At 45.6% G+C, this 16,415-nt stretch overlaps 1 protein-coding gene across 6 annotated transcripts in view; it reads left to right on the forward strand.

Annotated features, from left to right (window-relative positions):
* Positions 1–16,415, forward strand: part of dnajb2 (DnaJ heat shock protein family (Hsp40) member B2) — a 151,879-nt gene that overhangs the window by 117,336 nt on the left and 18,128 nt on the right. For all 6 annotated transcript variants that reach the window (XM_078552700.1, XM_078552704.1, XM_078552699.1 and 3 more), the window contains 3 exons: positions 3,742–3,851; positions 8,132–8,185; positions 9,012–9,128. In XM_078552700.1, coding sequence (XP_078408826.1) covers positions 3,742–3,851; positions 8,132–8,185; positions 9,012–9,128 — 281 coding nt within the window. The remainder of the gene's footprint in view (positions 1–3,741; positions 3,852–8,131; positions 8,186–9,011; positions 9,129–16,415) is intronic.

Here is a 16,415-nt window from a genome sequence, read left to right on the forward strand (position 1 = left end):
TTGACCAGAAACTGAACTGGACCAACAATATAAATACTGTGGCTACAAGAGCAGGTCAGAGGCTGGGAATTCTGTGGAGAGTAACTAGCCTCCTGACTCCCCAAAGCTTGTCCACCATCTACAAGGCACAAGTCAGGAGTGTGATGGAATACTCCCCACTTGCCTGGATGAGTGCAGCTCCCACAACACTCAAGAAGCTTGACGCCATCCAGATCAAAGCAACTGCTTGATTGGCACCCCATCCACAAACATTCACTCCCTCCACCACTGATGCACAGTAGCTGCAGTGTGTACCATCTACAAGAGGCACTGCAGCAACTCATCAAGGCTCCTTCAACAGCACCTTCCAAACCCACGACCACTATCATCTAGAAGGACAAGGGCAGCGAATGCATGGGAACACCACCACCTGCAAGTTCTCTTCCAAGTCACTCACCATCCTGACTTGGAAATATATCATTGTTCCTCCACGTTCGCTGGGTCAAAATCCTGGAACACCCTTCCTAACAGCACCAAGTGTGAACCTATACCACACGGACTGCAGCTATTCAAGAAGGTGGCTCACCACCACCTCCTCAAGGGCAATTAGGGATGGGCAACAAATAAATGGATGGCCGATAAATAAATTGACTAGCCAGCAATGCCCACATCCTGTGAAGGAATAAAAAAAAACACTTGAAATATTGAGGAGTTTCTAAATTCTACAACTAAGGAACAATTTATTGACCATGGAGGGGGTGCCTTGTAAATTTACTAGAATGTCACATGGATTCCAAGGGTTAAATTATGTGGAGAGTTTACACAAATAGGGTTATATTCCCTGGAATTTAGAAGGTTAAGAGGTGATTTTGTTCAGTGGTTTCAAGATGTTAAGAGGAACTGATAGGGAGAGAGAGGGAGAGACTATTTCTGCTGGTTGGGAGTCTAGGACTAGAGTGCATTGACTAAAGGTTAGAGCCAGAGCTTTCAAGAGTGAAATTAGCAAACACTCAAACACACAAAGGGTATTAAAAGTTTGGAGCTCTCTCCCACAAACAACAATTGATGCTGGGTCAGTTGTGAGTTTTGAACCTGAGATTGATTGATAGATTTTTTGTTATTTTAAGGACATGGGGAACTCGAGTGTGTGGAGTTAGGTTGCAGATTCAACCATGATCTCATTGAATGGCAGAACAAGCAGGAAGGGCTGAATGGCCTCTTCCTGTTCCTGTGAATAGATGAGGGATGGGCCTCGAGGTTGCCAACCCTCCAAGATTATCCTGGGGCCTCCAGGAATTGAGGATTAACCTCCAGGGCGCTGCTGAGAGAGAGAAAAAAATACAGGAGAAAAATCATTAGACCATTAAAAAGGGCTTTTCCCAATCCTTAAACTCTATTTACTAGCTTTACAAATATTAGAAATAGGAGGAGAAAAAAGGCCATTTGACTTTGACAGTCATGAACCCTTGCACTTTCCAATTACGTGCAAGAAGATGTTGTACTATGAGAATGGATCAGTTGCGCATGTTAGGGGCAAGGCAGTTGGATGCAGTGTTGTAATATGCCTTTAAGGGATTGCAGCATGACATCACTAGAAAGGAAGTGTGTCATGCGATCCAGGTTTGGTTTTGCTTTTCATTTTAAGCAGAGCACAGCATAGCACAGGCAGCTCTGCTGATGTGTCTTCAAGCTTTTTGTGCATATATATATATGTTCCCAAGTGCCTAGTCTAAATAAATTAAATCACATGTCCATCCAATTCCTTATGAGAGATTGCTACCTTTACATCATAATAAAAACACGACATGCAGGAGATCATGTGATGAAACTGCCAGGAATACGTCCAATCAGAGTTCCCGAAGGAGGCCTCCAGGTCTGAACTACAGAACCGGCCAAAACCAGTTCCTGCTGTGGTCCCAAACCAAGCGAATTGCACCTGATGCAGTGATTCCTGCAACCGTCAGTAGGCATGTTACAGTTGGGAGTAGAAAGGTTGGTGAGCTCCGGTGGCTGGGTGAGTGCAGCCAGATGCAGGAGGAGATCTCCGTTGGGCCGTCTGAGGTTCATTCCAATGAGCTGGTCTGCTTTTAAATTTGTGGGATTACATCACATGTCTAAAACATATCTTTGCCTACCAAGCAGCTTCAGCAAGATAAAGCTGCTGCGTAGAAATTTACTCTATCCCCATTGATAATAACCCCTTCGACGTGACTTACAACATTCATTACCGTTGATGTGTCTCTACAAGGTGCAAAGTAGAGAACAGAAAACCTAAAATAAAAACAAAATACTGCAGATGCTGGAAATCTGAAATAAAAACAGAAAATGCTGGAAAAACTCAGTAGGTCTGGCAGCATCTGTGGAGGGAGAAGCAGAGTGAATGCTCCACATCCAATGTGACTTCTTTGGAACTCTTCTTCTCCAAAGAAGAGTCATATTGGGCTCGAAAAGTTAACTCTGTTTCTCTCTCCGCAGATGCTGCCAGACCTGAGTTTTTCCAGCATTTTCTGCTAATCTTTTAAATATTTCCTTAATAAAGTACAAAGCCAATACTGATAACAACAATTATTTGCACTTATATAGTGCTTGTAAAGTGGTAAAACATCACATTAAAGCAGACAACCAAAACCTGGGTGAAAGACGTAGGTTTAAAGGAGTGTCTGAACGGAGGGAGGAAATACTCAAGAAGCTTGGGGCTTAGGCAGCTGAACACATGGCCAGCAATGGTGGGGAGAGTTTCATATACTGGCGGTGTGGTGTATCTTATGTACAGAGACTGTAGCCTGACTTGGTAGTTACTTCAAACTGGTTATTTGTACTATGTACATGATGACCTACTTTTTAAAAATTAGGCCCGCACTTATTGCCCATCTCCAACTGCCCTTGTTCAGAGAGCAGTTAAGAGTCAACCACATTGCTGTGGGCCTGGAGTCACATGTAGGCCAGACCAGGTAAGGATGGCAGATTTCCTTCTCAGTCGTGAACCAGATGGGTTTTTACAACAATCGGCAATGGTTTCGTGGTCATCATCAGATTTTTTTACTGAATTCAAATTTTAACCATCTGCCGTGGTGGGATTTGAACCCGGTCCCCAGAGCATTACGCTGGGTCTCTGGATCACTAGTCCAGTGACAATACCACTACACCACCACCTCCTCTACTAGGCAGGTACATCTGTCATGAGTGCTGCCTGCTCGATCTGCTATACAGGGTCTCTAGCACATGACTGCTGATGCATACTGTTACTTCATGGTCTACATTGCTCATTACCATAACTTCTATTAATCCATTACGCTACAGAGGGATTGAAATAAGCAATGCGCAGGAGGCCAGAATTGGAAAAGAGCAGATATCTTAAGAGGGTTGTAGAGCTGGAGGAGATTACAGAGATGGGGGAGAGCTGTGGCCATCGAGGGATTTGAAAATAATGATGAGAATTTTACGAACAATGCTTTGCTGGAGCTGGAGTCAATGAGGGGGGGAGGGGCTGGTGGGGTTGCAGGGTCATTGATGGGTGAATGAGACTTGGTCACAGACAGCAGAGTTTTGAATGAGCTCGGTTTTATGGAAGATGGGAAGATGAAAGGCGGGCCACGAGAGCGCTGGAATAGTTAAATGTAGAGGCAAGAAAAAACATGGATGAACACATTCTTCAATATGACATGGTCTCAGCCAGAACCGCTCAAGTTTTGGGAATGACGACTCTGCTGTAATTGAAATTTTCCATTCTCTTTCCATTCCTCCCCGCCTCTCCCCTTACAGTTACCGGAAATTGGCCTTGCGATGGCACCCTGACAAGAATCCAGATAATAAGGAATTTGCAGAACAGAAGTTTAAGGAGATTGCAGAGGCGTATGAAATACTATCGGACAGTAAGTGTGCACCCCGAGTTATTTTCCGTTCGTTTGTAGCGAGGAGCTGCTTCGTCTGGGCTGTTCAGTATAAGAAAGAGGAGATCCTTGAGTATTTACTTGTGCCTTTCACTGATCCCCCGCCTTGTTACTTTGCTCTTCAACTTGCAGACTGTAGAGTTGTAAGAAACACTCTTTCAGTGGAGGTTGTCAGCCGTTTGGCTAAAAAAAGATGAGCATATTATTTTACGCAAGGACGTTAAACTTTCGTATGGCCGAGGATGATTTCGAGACTTCTGTTTTTATGCCTCCCCTCTCTCTGTGGCATGCACAAAGAGATTTTTTAAAAAAAACGATCTTAGCAGCTGTGCTCCTCCTGAAGGGCTTCTAATTTTAATATTTCAGAAAGATATTCATGGGATGTGGGTCTAACTCGCCCATCCCTAATTGCCCACCCCATCAACATATCCTTTCTCCCACACCTTTATCTAGCTTCCCCTCAAACGTATCTGTGGCGTTCACGGTTTTAATTGACCTGTCTTTGATGATGTTGAATGATCTTTGTTCCTTATTGATTAAGTCTGGGTGTCGCCTTTGAGAGCTAAAGTGAACGGAAGCTTCCAGAGAGACCTGAGAAGCTGTGAACATGTGTGCAAAATTCCTGTGATTGCTGAGATATTTTAAAACACTGTAAATAAACTTCTTGTAGATTTAGAACTAGTGTAATCCCTGCATCGCTCGGAGGTAAATCAGAGATATGAAATATACAACAAACCAGCAAATACACCACAGCATCTATAAAGGTGATGGTGAGGCACCTTCTTGAACACAACTGAGCGTCTTGCTAGGGCATTTCAGTGGGCAGTTAAGAGTCTACCACATTGCTGTGGGTTCTAGGGTCACAAAAAAAGGCCAGATCAGATGAAAGTGGCAGATTTCCTCCCCTAAAGGGCATAAGTGAACCAGATGTGTTTTTTCCCGACAATCCAGTAGTTTCATGTGAGTCAGCATTACTGAGACCAGCTATTTAATCCATATTGTATTTCATTAATAGAACTTAATTCCCCAGCTGCTAGGTCGGGATTTGAACTCCTCTGGATTACCCGTCCAGGAACATTACCACAATGTTACCGTCCCTGATACAACAGAACCTTAGCTTAATGAAAGCACCTTATGCCAGATTCCTTTCCAAGAATCTAACAGTTAGAGGCAATCAATATTTAGCATTCCTTTCTGCTTACTCTTTATATTGTTTTCCCTTCACCTCCAGTGATTTTCATGGAATTCCCTAATCGGAATATGTACTGAAGGTGAGGGAACGGAGTACAGTTCATGCTGGAGCACCCTATTATGCGGAAGGTTCATTCACCTCCTTCCCACCACTCTCGCTCAGTAACCCCTCCCCCACGGCCCTCTGTCACTACTGTTGTTAATCCAACTCGCCCACACTGTCACTCAGTTACCCCTCCTCCAGCGCCCTCTGTTACTGACTGTATCTCTACTGTTGTTAATCCAACTCGCCCACACTGTCACTCAGTTACCCCTCCTCCAGCGCCCTCTATTACTGACTGTATCTCCACTCATGTTAATCTGGTTCTCTCACACCATCAAATCAGTTAGCCCAGTGCCTGATGTTACTGACCATGGGCTGGAATTTACAGCCCTCCGCCGGCGTGTTCGAAGGCAGGGGGACTTGTGAAATTCAGCGTGCGGCTAGCTTGCTACCTTCCCACCTGCCCCCGACCTGTCTCCCACTTTATGGGGGACGGTGGTGACCCATTGATGCCCTTAAGGGCAGGAAATCTGCCATCCTTACCTGGTCTGGCCTACGTGTGACTCCAGACCTACAGCAGTGCGGTTGATTCCTAAATGCCCTCTGAACAAGGGCAATTAGGGATGGGCAATAAATGCTGGCCTAGTTAGCGATGCCCACATCCCATGAATGAATGAATAAATAAATAAATAAAATTAAGGACCACTTGCGTGCCTCATCCCACCCATCACTATTTTACCCTTAGTCGGGGAGACCCAGGCCGAGCAAGCAGCTCAGCAGCTGTTGTAGGTGGGATGGTGTCGGCGAAGGGGGTAGGGGGGAAGCACCTATGGAGAGTCGCCTGTACCCATCAGAGGCACCACCCCCCCAAGGTTACACTGGCCTCCCCACTTCCCCCAGCCCCCTCACTCGGGCCTGCCAGGCAGGCCCCGTCGATACCATGGATTTACTTTCAGCCTGCCTTCAATAACCACCGCCTCTTCGGCTTCTGGCTGTTGTCCCAGCCAGAGCTGGCGCTGAGGGGACCACAGAGCTGCCAGACAATCGGATTGGCCGGCAGATCTCTAAGGTGGGACTTCCTCCACAGATGGGAGTGGAAGAGTGCGTGAATTATCAAGCCCCACTACTCTGCAAGCCGTGCCATTAACTTAAATGCTTAATTTTTTACTCACCAAAATGGCCAGTTGTTTACCTTTACTTCTAGTGCCCGGAAGAAAAGAGACTCTGACCAGGCTTCTTTCAAAAAAAACTCAAGAATGATGAATTTATTATAAAACAAAACTCCTTTTAAACAGGTTTCAAGATCCGGTTGACACATGATTGTAATCTGGAAGTGTAACCAACTAACCCTTTTAAACTTTCCCAGCACGCGCGCACGCTCACAAAAGAAACAGAGGGTGTCTCTAGTTGGGTGGATGGAAAAAGAAACTTTCTTAGAAAGGAAGAAAAATTAAAGTTCGCGGAGGTTCGATGCTGTCGGTCTGAAGTTCCTTCGGATGAAGACCTACCGCTGGGACCGGTCGATGTCGGGAAGTTCACCAACGATGCTCCAGCGTGGAGGAGAGTATAGCTGGACCACATCTTCATCGCTCAGCCAGCAAGTCCATAATTATGCAAACTACTCTCAGATGAGGATTTTCTGGCTACAGGTCGAGAGCCACACACAGTTTCACCAAGCAGAGAGGCAGAGAGCGCTAGTCAGGATAGACTTCTGTTCTCAGCTTTTCCCCAACAAGACTGAAACCAAAACCCACAGGTTCAAACTTAAGGTTTGCCTCTGCCATGTGATTGCCTTTTCTGTCTTCCAGCTTCATTCATTAAAGTGCTTTGCAGTTCAAAGCAAACAAACAACTCCTTCCCAAGTACCAGATAGGTCAAGTGATTTCTTGGAAAAGGCCTGCTTGTTGACAGCCTCAAGGTAAACTTATGGCCCTTTTTTTTAAAAAAAAAACTCTCGGGCAGCCTCCAAATGTCTAAATACTGCAATGTCCTTCCATATTTCATATAAAAACAAAAATCCAGTTTAAAGAGAGATGATTCTAAAAGCATGTTCTTTTAGATAAAAGTACATTCTGAAGATGAATTTTCGTTGTATTCGAGTAGCCACAGCATCTCGCTTACAGCAAAAACTTGTCTTCTGAAAGCCCTTGGGTGGCCGGTGACAATGTATGGCTGCGAAAGCTGGACCATCGAGAAGAGCGACGAGGCTCAAATAAGAGCATTTGAAATGAAAGAACTCGGACGGATATTAACGTGTGTCAAGGGCGGCCAAGCAGACAAGATGAGTGGGTGCTCAAGAAAGCTGGCATTAAGAGGAACTTGTTTCAGGCAGTGATACCAAGGAAGATCACATATTTTGGGATATTTGATGCGCCACAGGAGGGCAGCGTTTGGAAAAAGAGGTGATGCAAGTCGAACGTGCAAAAGGCATGGATGGATAATATCAGAAGGTGCGCTGGCCTCTCTATGGGTCAGGCAGCAAGGGCAGCAGAGGATAGAAGTCGGTGGAGAAAGATTGTTCATGGTGCGGCCAACCCTGAGAATGAGGACTGATGAAAGATAAAACAAGGAATTCTGAAAAATCAAAGCAAAATTCAAGAATATTATAGTGTGATTTAAAAAGAGTTTGAATGTCAGTAAATTATCCTCAAAATCTTGGAATTTTGTTCTTGCGTGCAAAGCAGCACATAGCTTGAAAGATGAGTGGTAGAATTGGCCTCTTTCCATTTCCCAACCTCTTGCATGGAGGTTTGATTCAATTTATCCAGAGGGTGGTGAGAATGTGGAACCCACTACCAAATGGAGTGATTGAGGTGGATAGTATAGATGCGTTTAAGAGGAAGCTGGATAAACATGAGGGAGAAAAGAATACAATGATATGTTGGTGGGGTGAGATGAAGAGGTTTGGGAGGAGGCTCGTGTGAAGCATAAACACCAGCATGGAGCAGTTGGGCTGAATGGCCTGTTTCTGTGCTGTAAAATTTCCATTTAATTTATGTACCACTTAACATTCTTATTTTTTTTGTAGAAAGTAAACGGGACGTTTATGACAAGTATGGAAAAGATGGATTAATTGGAGGAGGTAAGATGAAATGGCTTGTTCCATTTTGTTTTTAGCCTTTCATGGGATGTGGGTGTCGTTCGCAAGGCCAACATTTGTTGCCCATCCCTAATTGCCCTTGAGGGCAGTTAAGAATCAAACACGTTGCTGGAGTCACATGTAGGCCAGACCAGAAAGGGATGGCAGATTTCCTTCCCTAAAGGACATTAGTGAACCAGATGGGTCTTTATGACGATTGATGGTATTTCATGGAGATTAGCTTTATATTCCAGATTTTATTATGTTTGTTAATTGAATTTAAACTCTTCTAGCTGCCTTGGTGAGTTTTGAACCCGTGTACCCAGACCATTAGTCTGGGCCTCTGGATTACTAGTCCAGTGACTTAAACACTACGGCCCATCCTCCCACTTCGCCACACAAAATTCTTTACTAAATAATTGGCAGCAAATTTGAACTCTATCCCTTAAAAGACTGTATATGCTGAGGAACAATGGAAGCTTTTAAGCCCAAGATTGATCGATTTTGGTTGGCTAATTGAGGTGTTTAAGATCATTAAAGGGTTTGGTGGTGTAATTAAAATGAAACTGTTTCCTCTGGTGGGGGGCATCTCGGTCCCAGTATCATCTTTCTCTAGTTTTTCTCTTGTGGACTAACCAAGTTCTGTAGAAGTTTAACGTAACCTCTGTGCTTCTGACTTCTGTCATTTTAGGAATGGACTCCAATGTTTGGTTTGCTTTGCTAGAACGGTCTTATTAGCCTGGTCACTACTTTCTGTGACTTGTGTACCTATAATTAGTGATCTGTGCACTTTTTGACTTGAATATTTCAACATTTTTATTTCTAATAGGCGGCAGAGGCCCCAGCATGGACACAGAGTTTCCAGGATTTGTGTTCTCATTCCGTAGCCCTGATGAAGTATTTAGGGAATTCTTTGGTGGGCGAGATCCCTTTGCAGAGTTGTTTGGTGAGCATATGCTGCCTTTGTCTTTTTGCATTTGTCTTATTCCTTGGCGGTTAAACTTCAAGGCCACTGTGTGATATCATTCATCTTCTGAAGGGTCCCTGCTGTGGGATGTATCTGATCCCAGGTTGAACTTCAGCTCAGTGAAAACACCACTGCCCATATCCCAACTTGCGGCAAATCCTGTTCGCCCGCTGTGCTTGCTGACCTACACTAAGTCATCGCCGGGAGGCAGTTTTAAAATCTCACTCTTGTGTTCAAATCCCTACATGGCCTTGCTCCTCCAGCCCCACAATCCTCTAAGATCCCTGTGCTCAAACAAATTTAGCCCAATGTGAAACCCCAATTTTCGTCACTCCATCCATAGTCGCTGTGCCTTCAGACATCTAAGTCCCGAGCTCTGGAATTCCCTCCCTATTACCTCGCTGCCTATCAACAATGATTTCCTCCTTTTTAAGATGCTCCCCTGTGTCAGCTGTAGCTCAGTTTGTAGCACTCTTACCTCTTTAGTCGCAAGGTTCCTGGTTCAAGTCCCACTCTAGGACTTGAGCACAAAAATCAAGGTTGACACTCCAGTGCCGTACTGGGGGAGTGCTGCACTATCAGAGGTGCCTTCTTTTGGATGAGAGGCCCCATTTGCCTACTTAGGTGACTGTAAAAGATCCCATGGTACAATTTCGAAGAAGAGCAGTGGAGTTATCACTGGTGCCCTGGCCAATATTTACCCCTCAATCAACATCCCAAAAGAATAGATCGCCTGGGCAATATCGCATTGCTGTTTGCGGGAGCTTGCTGTGTGTAAAATTGGCTACCTACATTACAACAGTGGCTACACTGCAGAAGCACTTCTTTGGCTGTAAAAGTTTTGAGATGTCCAGTGGCTGTGAAAACTCTTTATATAAATGCAAGTCTTTTTTATTTTTTAATATCTATCCCCTGTCCTAATGTATCCTTATGGTGGCCCAATGTTAAGTTTTGATTGATTAACGCTTTAGTGATGCGTCTTGGGATGTTTTTCCCTGAGGGTCGTGAGTCTGTGAAACTCTGCCTCCACCACTCTCTGGGGGAAGAGAGTCATTGAATATTTATAAGGCTGAATTAGATAGATTCTTGATTGACAAGGGAGTCAAAGGGTCTAGGGGGTAGGAAGCAAAGTAGAAGTCACAACCAGGTCAGCCATGACCTTACTGATTGGTGGAGCAGGCTCGAGGGGCTGAATGGCCTATACCTGCTCCTAATTCATTTGTTCGCATGAGTAACCTTAAAATAAGAACCCAGCCACTCAAAGGTGACATCTGGAAGTACTTCTTACATCAAGAGTAGTGGAAATCTGGAACTTTCTCACCAAGAAAGGTGTGGATGCTGGAGTGCCAATTGAAACTTTCAAAACTGGGATTGATAGATTATTGTTAGGTGAGGGTATTAAGGAATATGGAGCTAAGCTAGGTAATTGGAGTTGAGGTACAGGTCAGCTGCGATCTAGCTGAACCTTGGTCTGAAGGGTTTATTGCCCTACTCCTCCATGTTCCTTTTTTATAAAGCCAAAAAAAGTCTTGCATTTCTGTAGCACCTTACATGATGCCCCAAATCTCTTTACAACCAATGAAGTGACATACTGAAACTGGATTTCTCACAGCCCCAGGCTGAAGCTTCAGAGGAACTTGGATGAGGTTTTGCCCCCAGACAAGCAGTGTGCAGGCTTATTGGCACGTGGACACTCCCTTACACTCATGAACCAAACTCCCAGCTATCGGGCGAATAGCTCCATTGCCTTGTGGATACCTCGGGAGAGTTGAAAGTTAAGGGAGTAAAACCTGACAAAAAAGCCTGGAGTGGAGCCCAAAGGGGGACTGAATATGTCATCTTTCCAACAACAACTACAACTAAGTAGTGCTTTGCATTCCTTTGGATTAAACTGGGGAGGTTGCGAGGTGGACCCTGATATTTGGACAGCCCAGGGTCTCCATAGATTTTTCCCAGGCTTGCCTCCTGGAGAGGACACTCCAGTTTTGCTGCAGAGCATTAACACAACATGGGGGCGGGGGGGTGCAGCAGTTATGAGTAATAAGCCCAACTCAATTGGCATAGAGAACGGGTGCTATGGGCTGTCTCTGACAGTAGCGGGACTATCATGTCCCACTGGTCAGTCATTGCCCACCTAAAGTTGGGCAGCCCCTGACTAGTAAGGTGCTGACCTGCCACAGCCCATTTGCTTCAATGGGTGCTTGGAGCTTAGAGTCTCTGCTCAACATACGGTCGGAATCCATTGCACCCGGCAACCAAACGAAACAAATGAAAAGAAAGAAGGTGCAAATCTTCGATTGGCGAGCTGGAATGTCAGGACCCTATGCGTGGGATTGACAGACGTCTCACTGGTCATTAATGTGTGCAAGGTGGCTGTGACGGACATGGAACTTGACAGGTTGAGCATAGACATAGCATCCCTACAAGAGACCAGGCTTGCTGACAGCGAATCATTGAAAGAAGAACATCTGGAAGGGGATGAGTTCAGATAAAACATGTGAACAGGGTGTAGGCTTCACTGTAAGGAACTCACTACTCTCGATGATGGAACTTCCCATCACCACCCCACTTCCCCACCGCCACCTCATGAATGGTTGCAGACGTGTTCTCTCCATCTGCCTCTTAACACCAGCAAGGCTGATTAACCTCATGAGTGTCTATGCTTCAACGCTGTGCCCCACTACTGAGGCAAAAGACCTGTACTCATGGGGAACTTAACACAGTTATCAGCAGATTCTCTAAATCAGAACATTTTTACCTATTGGGGGATTTCAACGCAGGAGTGGGCGTGGACCATGAGGCATGACCCACCAGCATCAGACATCATGGCCTGGGAAAGATAAATGAGAACAGACGGAGACTGCATGAGCTTTGCTGCTATCACAGGCTTAACTAACACCTTCTTTCAGAACAAACCTTGCACAAGATGTCCTGCAGACATCCAAGATCAGGGCGTTGGCACCAGCTGGATCTGATCATCGCCAGACGTGACTCTCTGAACAGCATTCACAACATACGCAGCTACCACAGTGCTGACTGTGATGCAGATCATTCCCTGGTGTGCACCAGGGTTAGGATGCAACCCTTGAAGTTTTTTTTCACTCAGAGCAGCAATGCCGTCCTTGTATCAATGCCAGCTATACAGGATTTCCAACAGGTCTGTGATTCAATTGAACAGGCACTCTCTGGCATTCCCACACAGAGTGCAGAAGCAAAGTGGAACATTTTTTTTTCGAAAAAAATATCTGGAAGAACATTACAAAACATTTCTAAATCGCCATCACAAAAAGTGCAATCTGATTCAACTTTTCCACATGAATCACAAGGTGCTTCGATACAATCAATGAATATTACAATCATTTCAATGTGGTCATTACAGACAGTCAGACAACTCCAATACCATTGCACTATCAACATATATCATGTTGCACTCTGGGGTGTTTCAATACAATTATAATACTATTAGTATTCAATGCATACATTCCTTGTGAGCTATACAGCCCGAGGGGCCTATACCTCTCCCAGCCGCTCGGTGCACTATGGCAGAAAGGTCTTAGACCCATTGCGCCTTTGTGGCAGCTGCCCCAAGCTTTAGTGCGTCCCTCAGCACGTAGTCCTGGACCTTGGAATGTGCCAGTCAGCAACACTCAGTCGGGGACAACTGTTTGCGCTGGAAGACCAACAAGTTTCGGGCAGACCAAAGAGCGTCTTTCACCGAGTTGATGATCCTCCAGTTGCAGTTGATGTTTATCTCGGTGTGTGTCCCTGGGAACAGCCCGTAGAGCACAGAGTCCTGTGTCACAGAACTGCTTGGGATGAACCTCGACAGAAACCACTGCATCTCCCTCCAGACCTTCTTTACAAAGGCACAATCCACAAGGAGGTGAACAATGGTCTCGTCCTCACCACAGCCACCTCGAGGGCAACGTGCAGAGGGGGTGAGACTGGCATGTTGGAAGGATCTGACGGGGAGGGCCTTTCTCACCACCAGCCAAGCTACATTTTGGTGCTTGTTGGAAAGTTCTGGCGATGAGGCATTCTGCCAAATGACAGGATCCACCATCTCTTTTTCCTGCAGGGCCTCTAAGAACGTTACGTGCCAACCACTGCCTGATGGACTTGTGGTCAAAGGTGTTCCTCTGCATAAATTTTTCCACGAGGGACAGATGGTATGGCACGGTCCAACTACTTGGAGTGTTCCATGGCAGCGTGGCCAGACCCATCCTTCGCAACACCAGGGACAGGTAGAGCCTCAGCACGTATTGACACTTGGTGTTTGCGTATCGAGGGTCTACACACAGCTTGATGCAGCCGTACACAAAGGTGGCCATCAGTATAAGGGCGATGTTGGGCATGTTTTTTCCCCCCTTATCTAAAAGCTTGTACATCGCGTCCCTGCAGACACGATCCATTTTCGACCTCCAGATAAAGCGAAAGATGGCTCGGGTGATCGCCATCGCGTAGGAGTCTGGAATGGGCCAGACCTGCGCCACGTACAGCAACAGTGAAAGTGCCTCACACCTGATGACCAGGTTCTTACCCGCAATGGAGAGGGAGCGTCGCTCCCACATGCCCAGTTTTCTTTGCACCATAGACACTCGCTCCTTCCAGTTTCTAACGCACGCCCTGGACCCGCCGAACCATATCCCCAGCACCTTCAGGGTGTCAGCCCTGACGGTGAAGGGGACAAAGGATCGGAAGTGGAACATACTTCGAGACACCGTATATGAAACCACATTTGCAACATATAGGAAGCAAGAGTGGAAAAATGCTGTCTGGTTCGAGTCTAATATCACAGTGATGGAACCTGTCATTGAAGCCAAGCAGCCTATTCTCATTAATGACGAGAGATCCAAACGAGAGGACTTTGAATGCAATAAGAGCTGATTAGTGTAAAGTCCAACAGACTGCTCGGTGGTGTGCCAATGACTACTGGCTACAACTTCGCCAGACTATCCAGATGTCCTTGACACTGGGAATGCCAGGGGCATGTATGAAGGGATCAAAAAGACAACGGGTCCATCAGCAAAGAAAATGGATCCATTGAAAACAAAGGCGGGGGAGGTCATCACCAACTGCAATAAACAATTGGAGAGGTGGGTGGAACACTACCTTGAGTTGTACTCTAGGGAGAACACTGTCACAGAGGGAGCTCTAGACACCATAGAAAGCCTGCCTGTGATGGCAGAGCTGGATGTCGAACCCATAGTAGAGGAGGTTAGCAAAGCTATTGACTCGCTTGCCATGGGCAAAGCTCCCTGTGTCGATACTGAACTGCCTGAACTCATCAAGCACGGGAAACCAGCACTCCTGCAGCATCTGCACAAACATTTTACACTAATCAGCTCTTATTGTGTTCAAAGTCCTCTCGTTTGGATCTCTCGTCATTAATGAGAATAGGCCGCTTGGCTTCAATGACAGGTTCCATCACTGTGATGTTAGACTCGAACCAGACAGCATTTTTCCACTCTTGCTTCCTCTATGTTGCAAATGTGGTTTTATATACGGTGTATATCAATTGTGACTCTGTACAAGAACAACAGCAACTGCAACTATCAAGGTCTTTCCCTGCTGAGCATCATGTGAAAAGTATTTGCCTGCATTGTCCTTGTCAGACTGCAGACCTTGGTTGAACGCATCCATCCCGAATCCCAGTGTGGTTTCAGAACTGGAAGATGTACAATTGATCTGATCTTCTCAGCACGGCAGCTGCAAGAGAATTGCTAGGAACAAGGAAGACCATAAGATGTAGGAGCAGAAGTAGGTCATTCGGCCCATCGAGTCTGCACCACCATTCAATGAGATCATGGCTGATCTGACAATCCTCAACTCCACATTCCTGCCTTTTCCCCATAACCCTTGATTCCCTTACTGATTAAAAATCTGTCTATCTCAGCCTTGAATATACTTAACAACTCAGCCTCTACAGCCCTCTGCGGTAAAGAATTCCACAGATTCACTACCTCTGAGAGAAGAATTTCCTCCTCATCATTGTTTTAAATGGACAACCCCTTACTGAGATTATGCCCTCTGGTCATAGACGCTCTCACAAGGGGAAACAACCTCTCAGCATCTACCCTGTCAAGCCCCTTAAGAATCTTATATGTTTCAATAAGGTCGCCTCTCATTCTTCTTAATTCCAATGGGTACAGGCCCAACCTACTCAACCCTGACCTCATAAGAAAATCTCTCCTTACTCAGGATCAACTTAGTGAACCTTCTTTGAACTACCTCTAATGCCAGTATATTTTTCCTTGGATAAGGGGACCAAAACTGTTCACAGTATTCTAGGTGTGGTCTAACTAGTGCCTTGTATAGTTTTAGCAAGACTTCCCTATTTTTATACTCCATTCCCTTTGAAATTAAGGCCAACATTCCATTTGCCTTCCCTATTACCTGCTGAACTTGTACGTTAGCTTTTTGGGATTCATGCACGAGGACCCCCCCCCCAAATCTCTCTGTGCTGCAGCTTTCTTCAGTCTTTCTCCACTTAAATAATATTCAGCTCTTCTATTCAACCTGCCAAAGTGCTTAACCTCACATTTCCCCACGTTATATTCCATCTGCTACTATATATTGTCTTCACTGATCTCACCAAGGCATTTGACCATGTGAGCAGAGGTTATCTGTTTAAGCTGCTGGAGGTAATTGGCTGCCTGCTGAAGCTGCTCAATGTGATCTCCTCTTTCCATGTCAACATGATGAGTAAGGCTATGGGTCAGCTACAATGGGACAGCATTGGAACCCTTTGAGATCCCCAGTGGGATCAAAGAGAGTTGTGACCTGGCACCGACACTCTTTGGCATATCCTTCTCTTTGCTGTTTGTAATATGTCTTCAGGTCATCTACCGAGGGTGTTTACTTACATACCAGAGCTGATGGAAAACTGTTCAGCCTTGTTCGCCTGAGATCTGAGACACAGGCGCACCAAGTGCTCATCAGGAATTTGCTCGATGCTGATGATGCGGCACTAACGTTCCACACTGAGGAACAGCTGCAGTGGCAAATGGACAGACTCTCTCACATCAGTAAAGAGTTTGGTTTGACCATCAGCATCAGGAAGACAAATGTCATGGTTCAGGATGTTGCCATTCTGTTATCCATCAGCATTGACAATGTGGCGCTGGAGGTGTTGATAGCTTCACATATCTAGGCTCCACAATCGCCAGCAATCTGTCACTTGATGCTGAAATCAACACACGCATCACAAAAGCTGCAGCTGTTCTGTCCAATCTGAGTGAGAGAGTGAGGAACAACAGCAACCTG

Source organism: Cetorhinus maximus, chromosome 11 (assembly GCF_964194155.1).
Source record: "Cetorhinus maximus chromosome 11, sCetMax3.hap1.1, whole genome shotgun sequence".
NCBI lineage: Eukaryota > Metazoa > Chordata > Chondrichthyes > Lamniformes > Cetorhinidae > Cetorhinus > Cetorhinus maximus.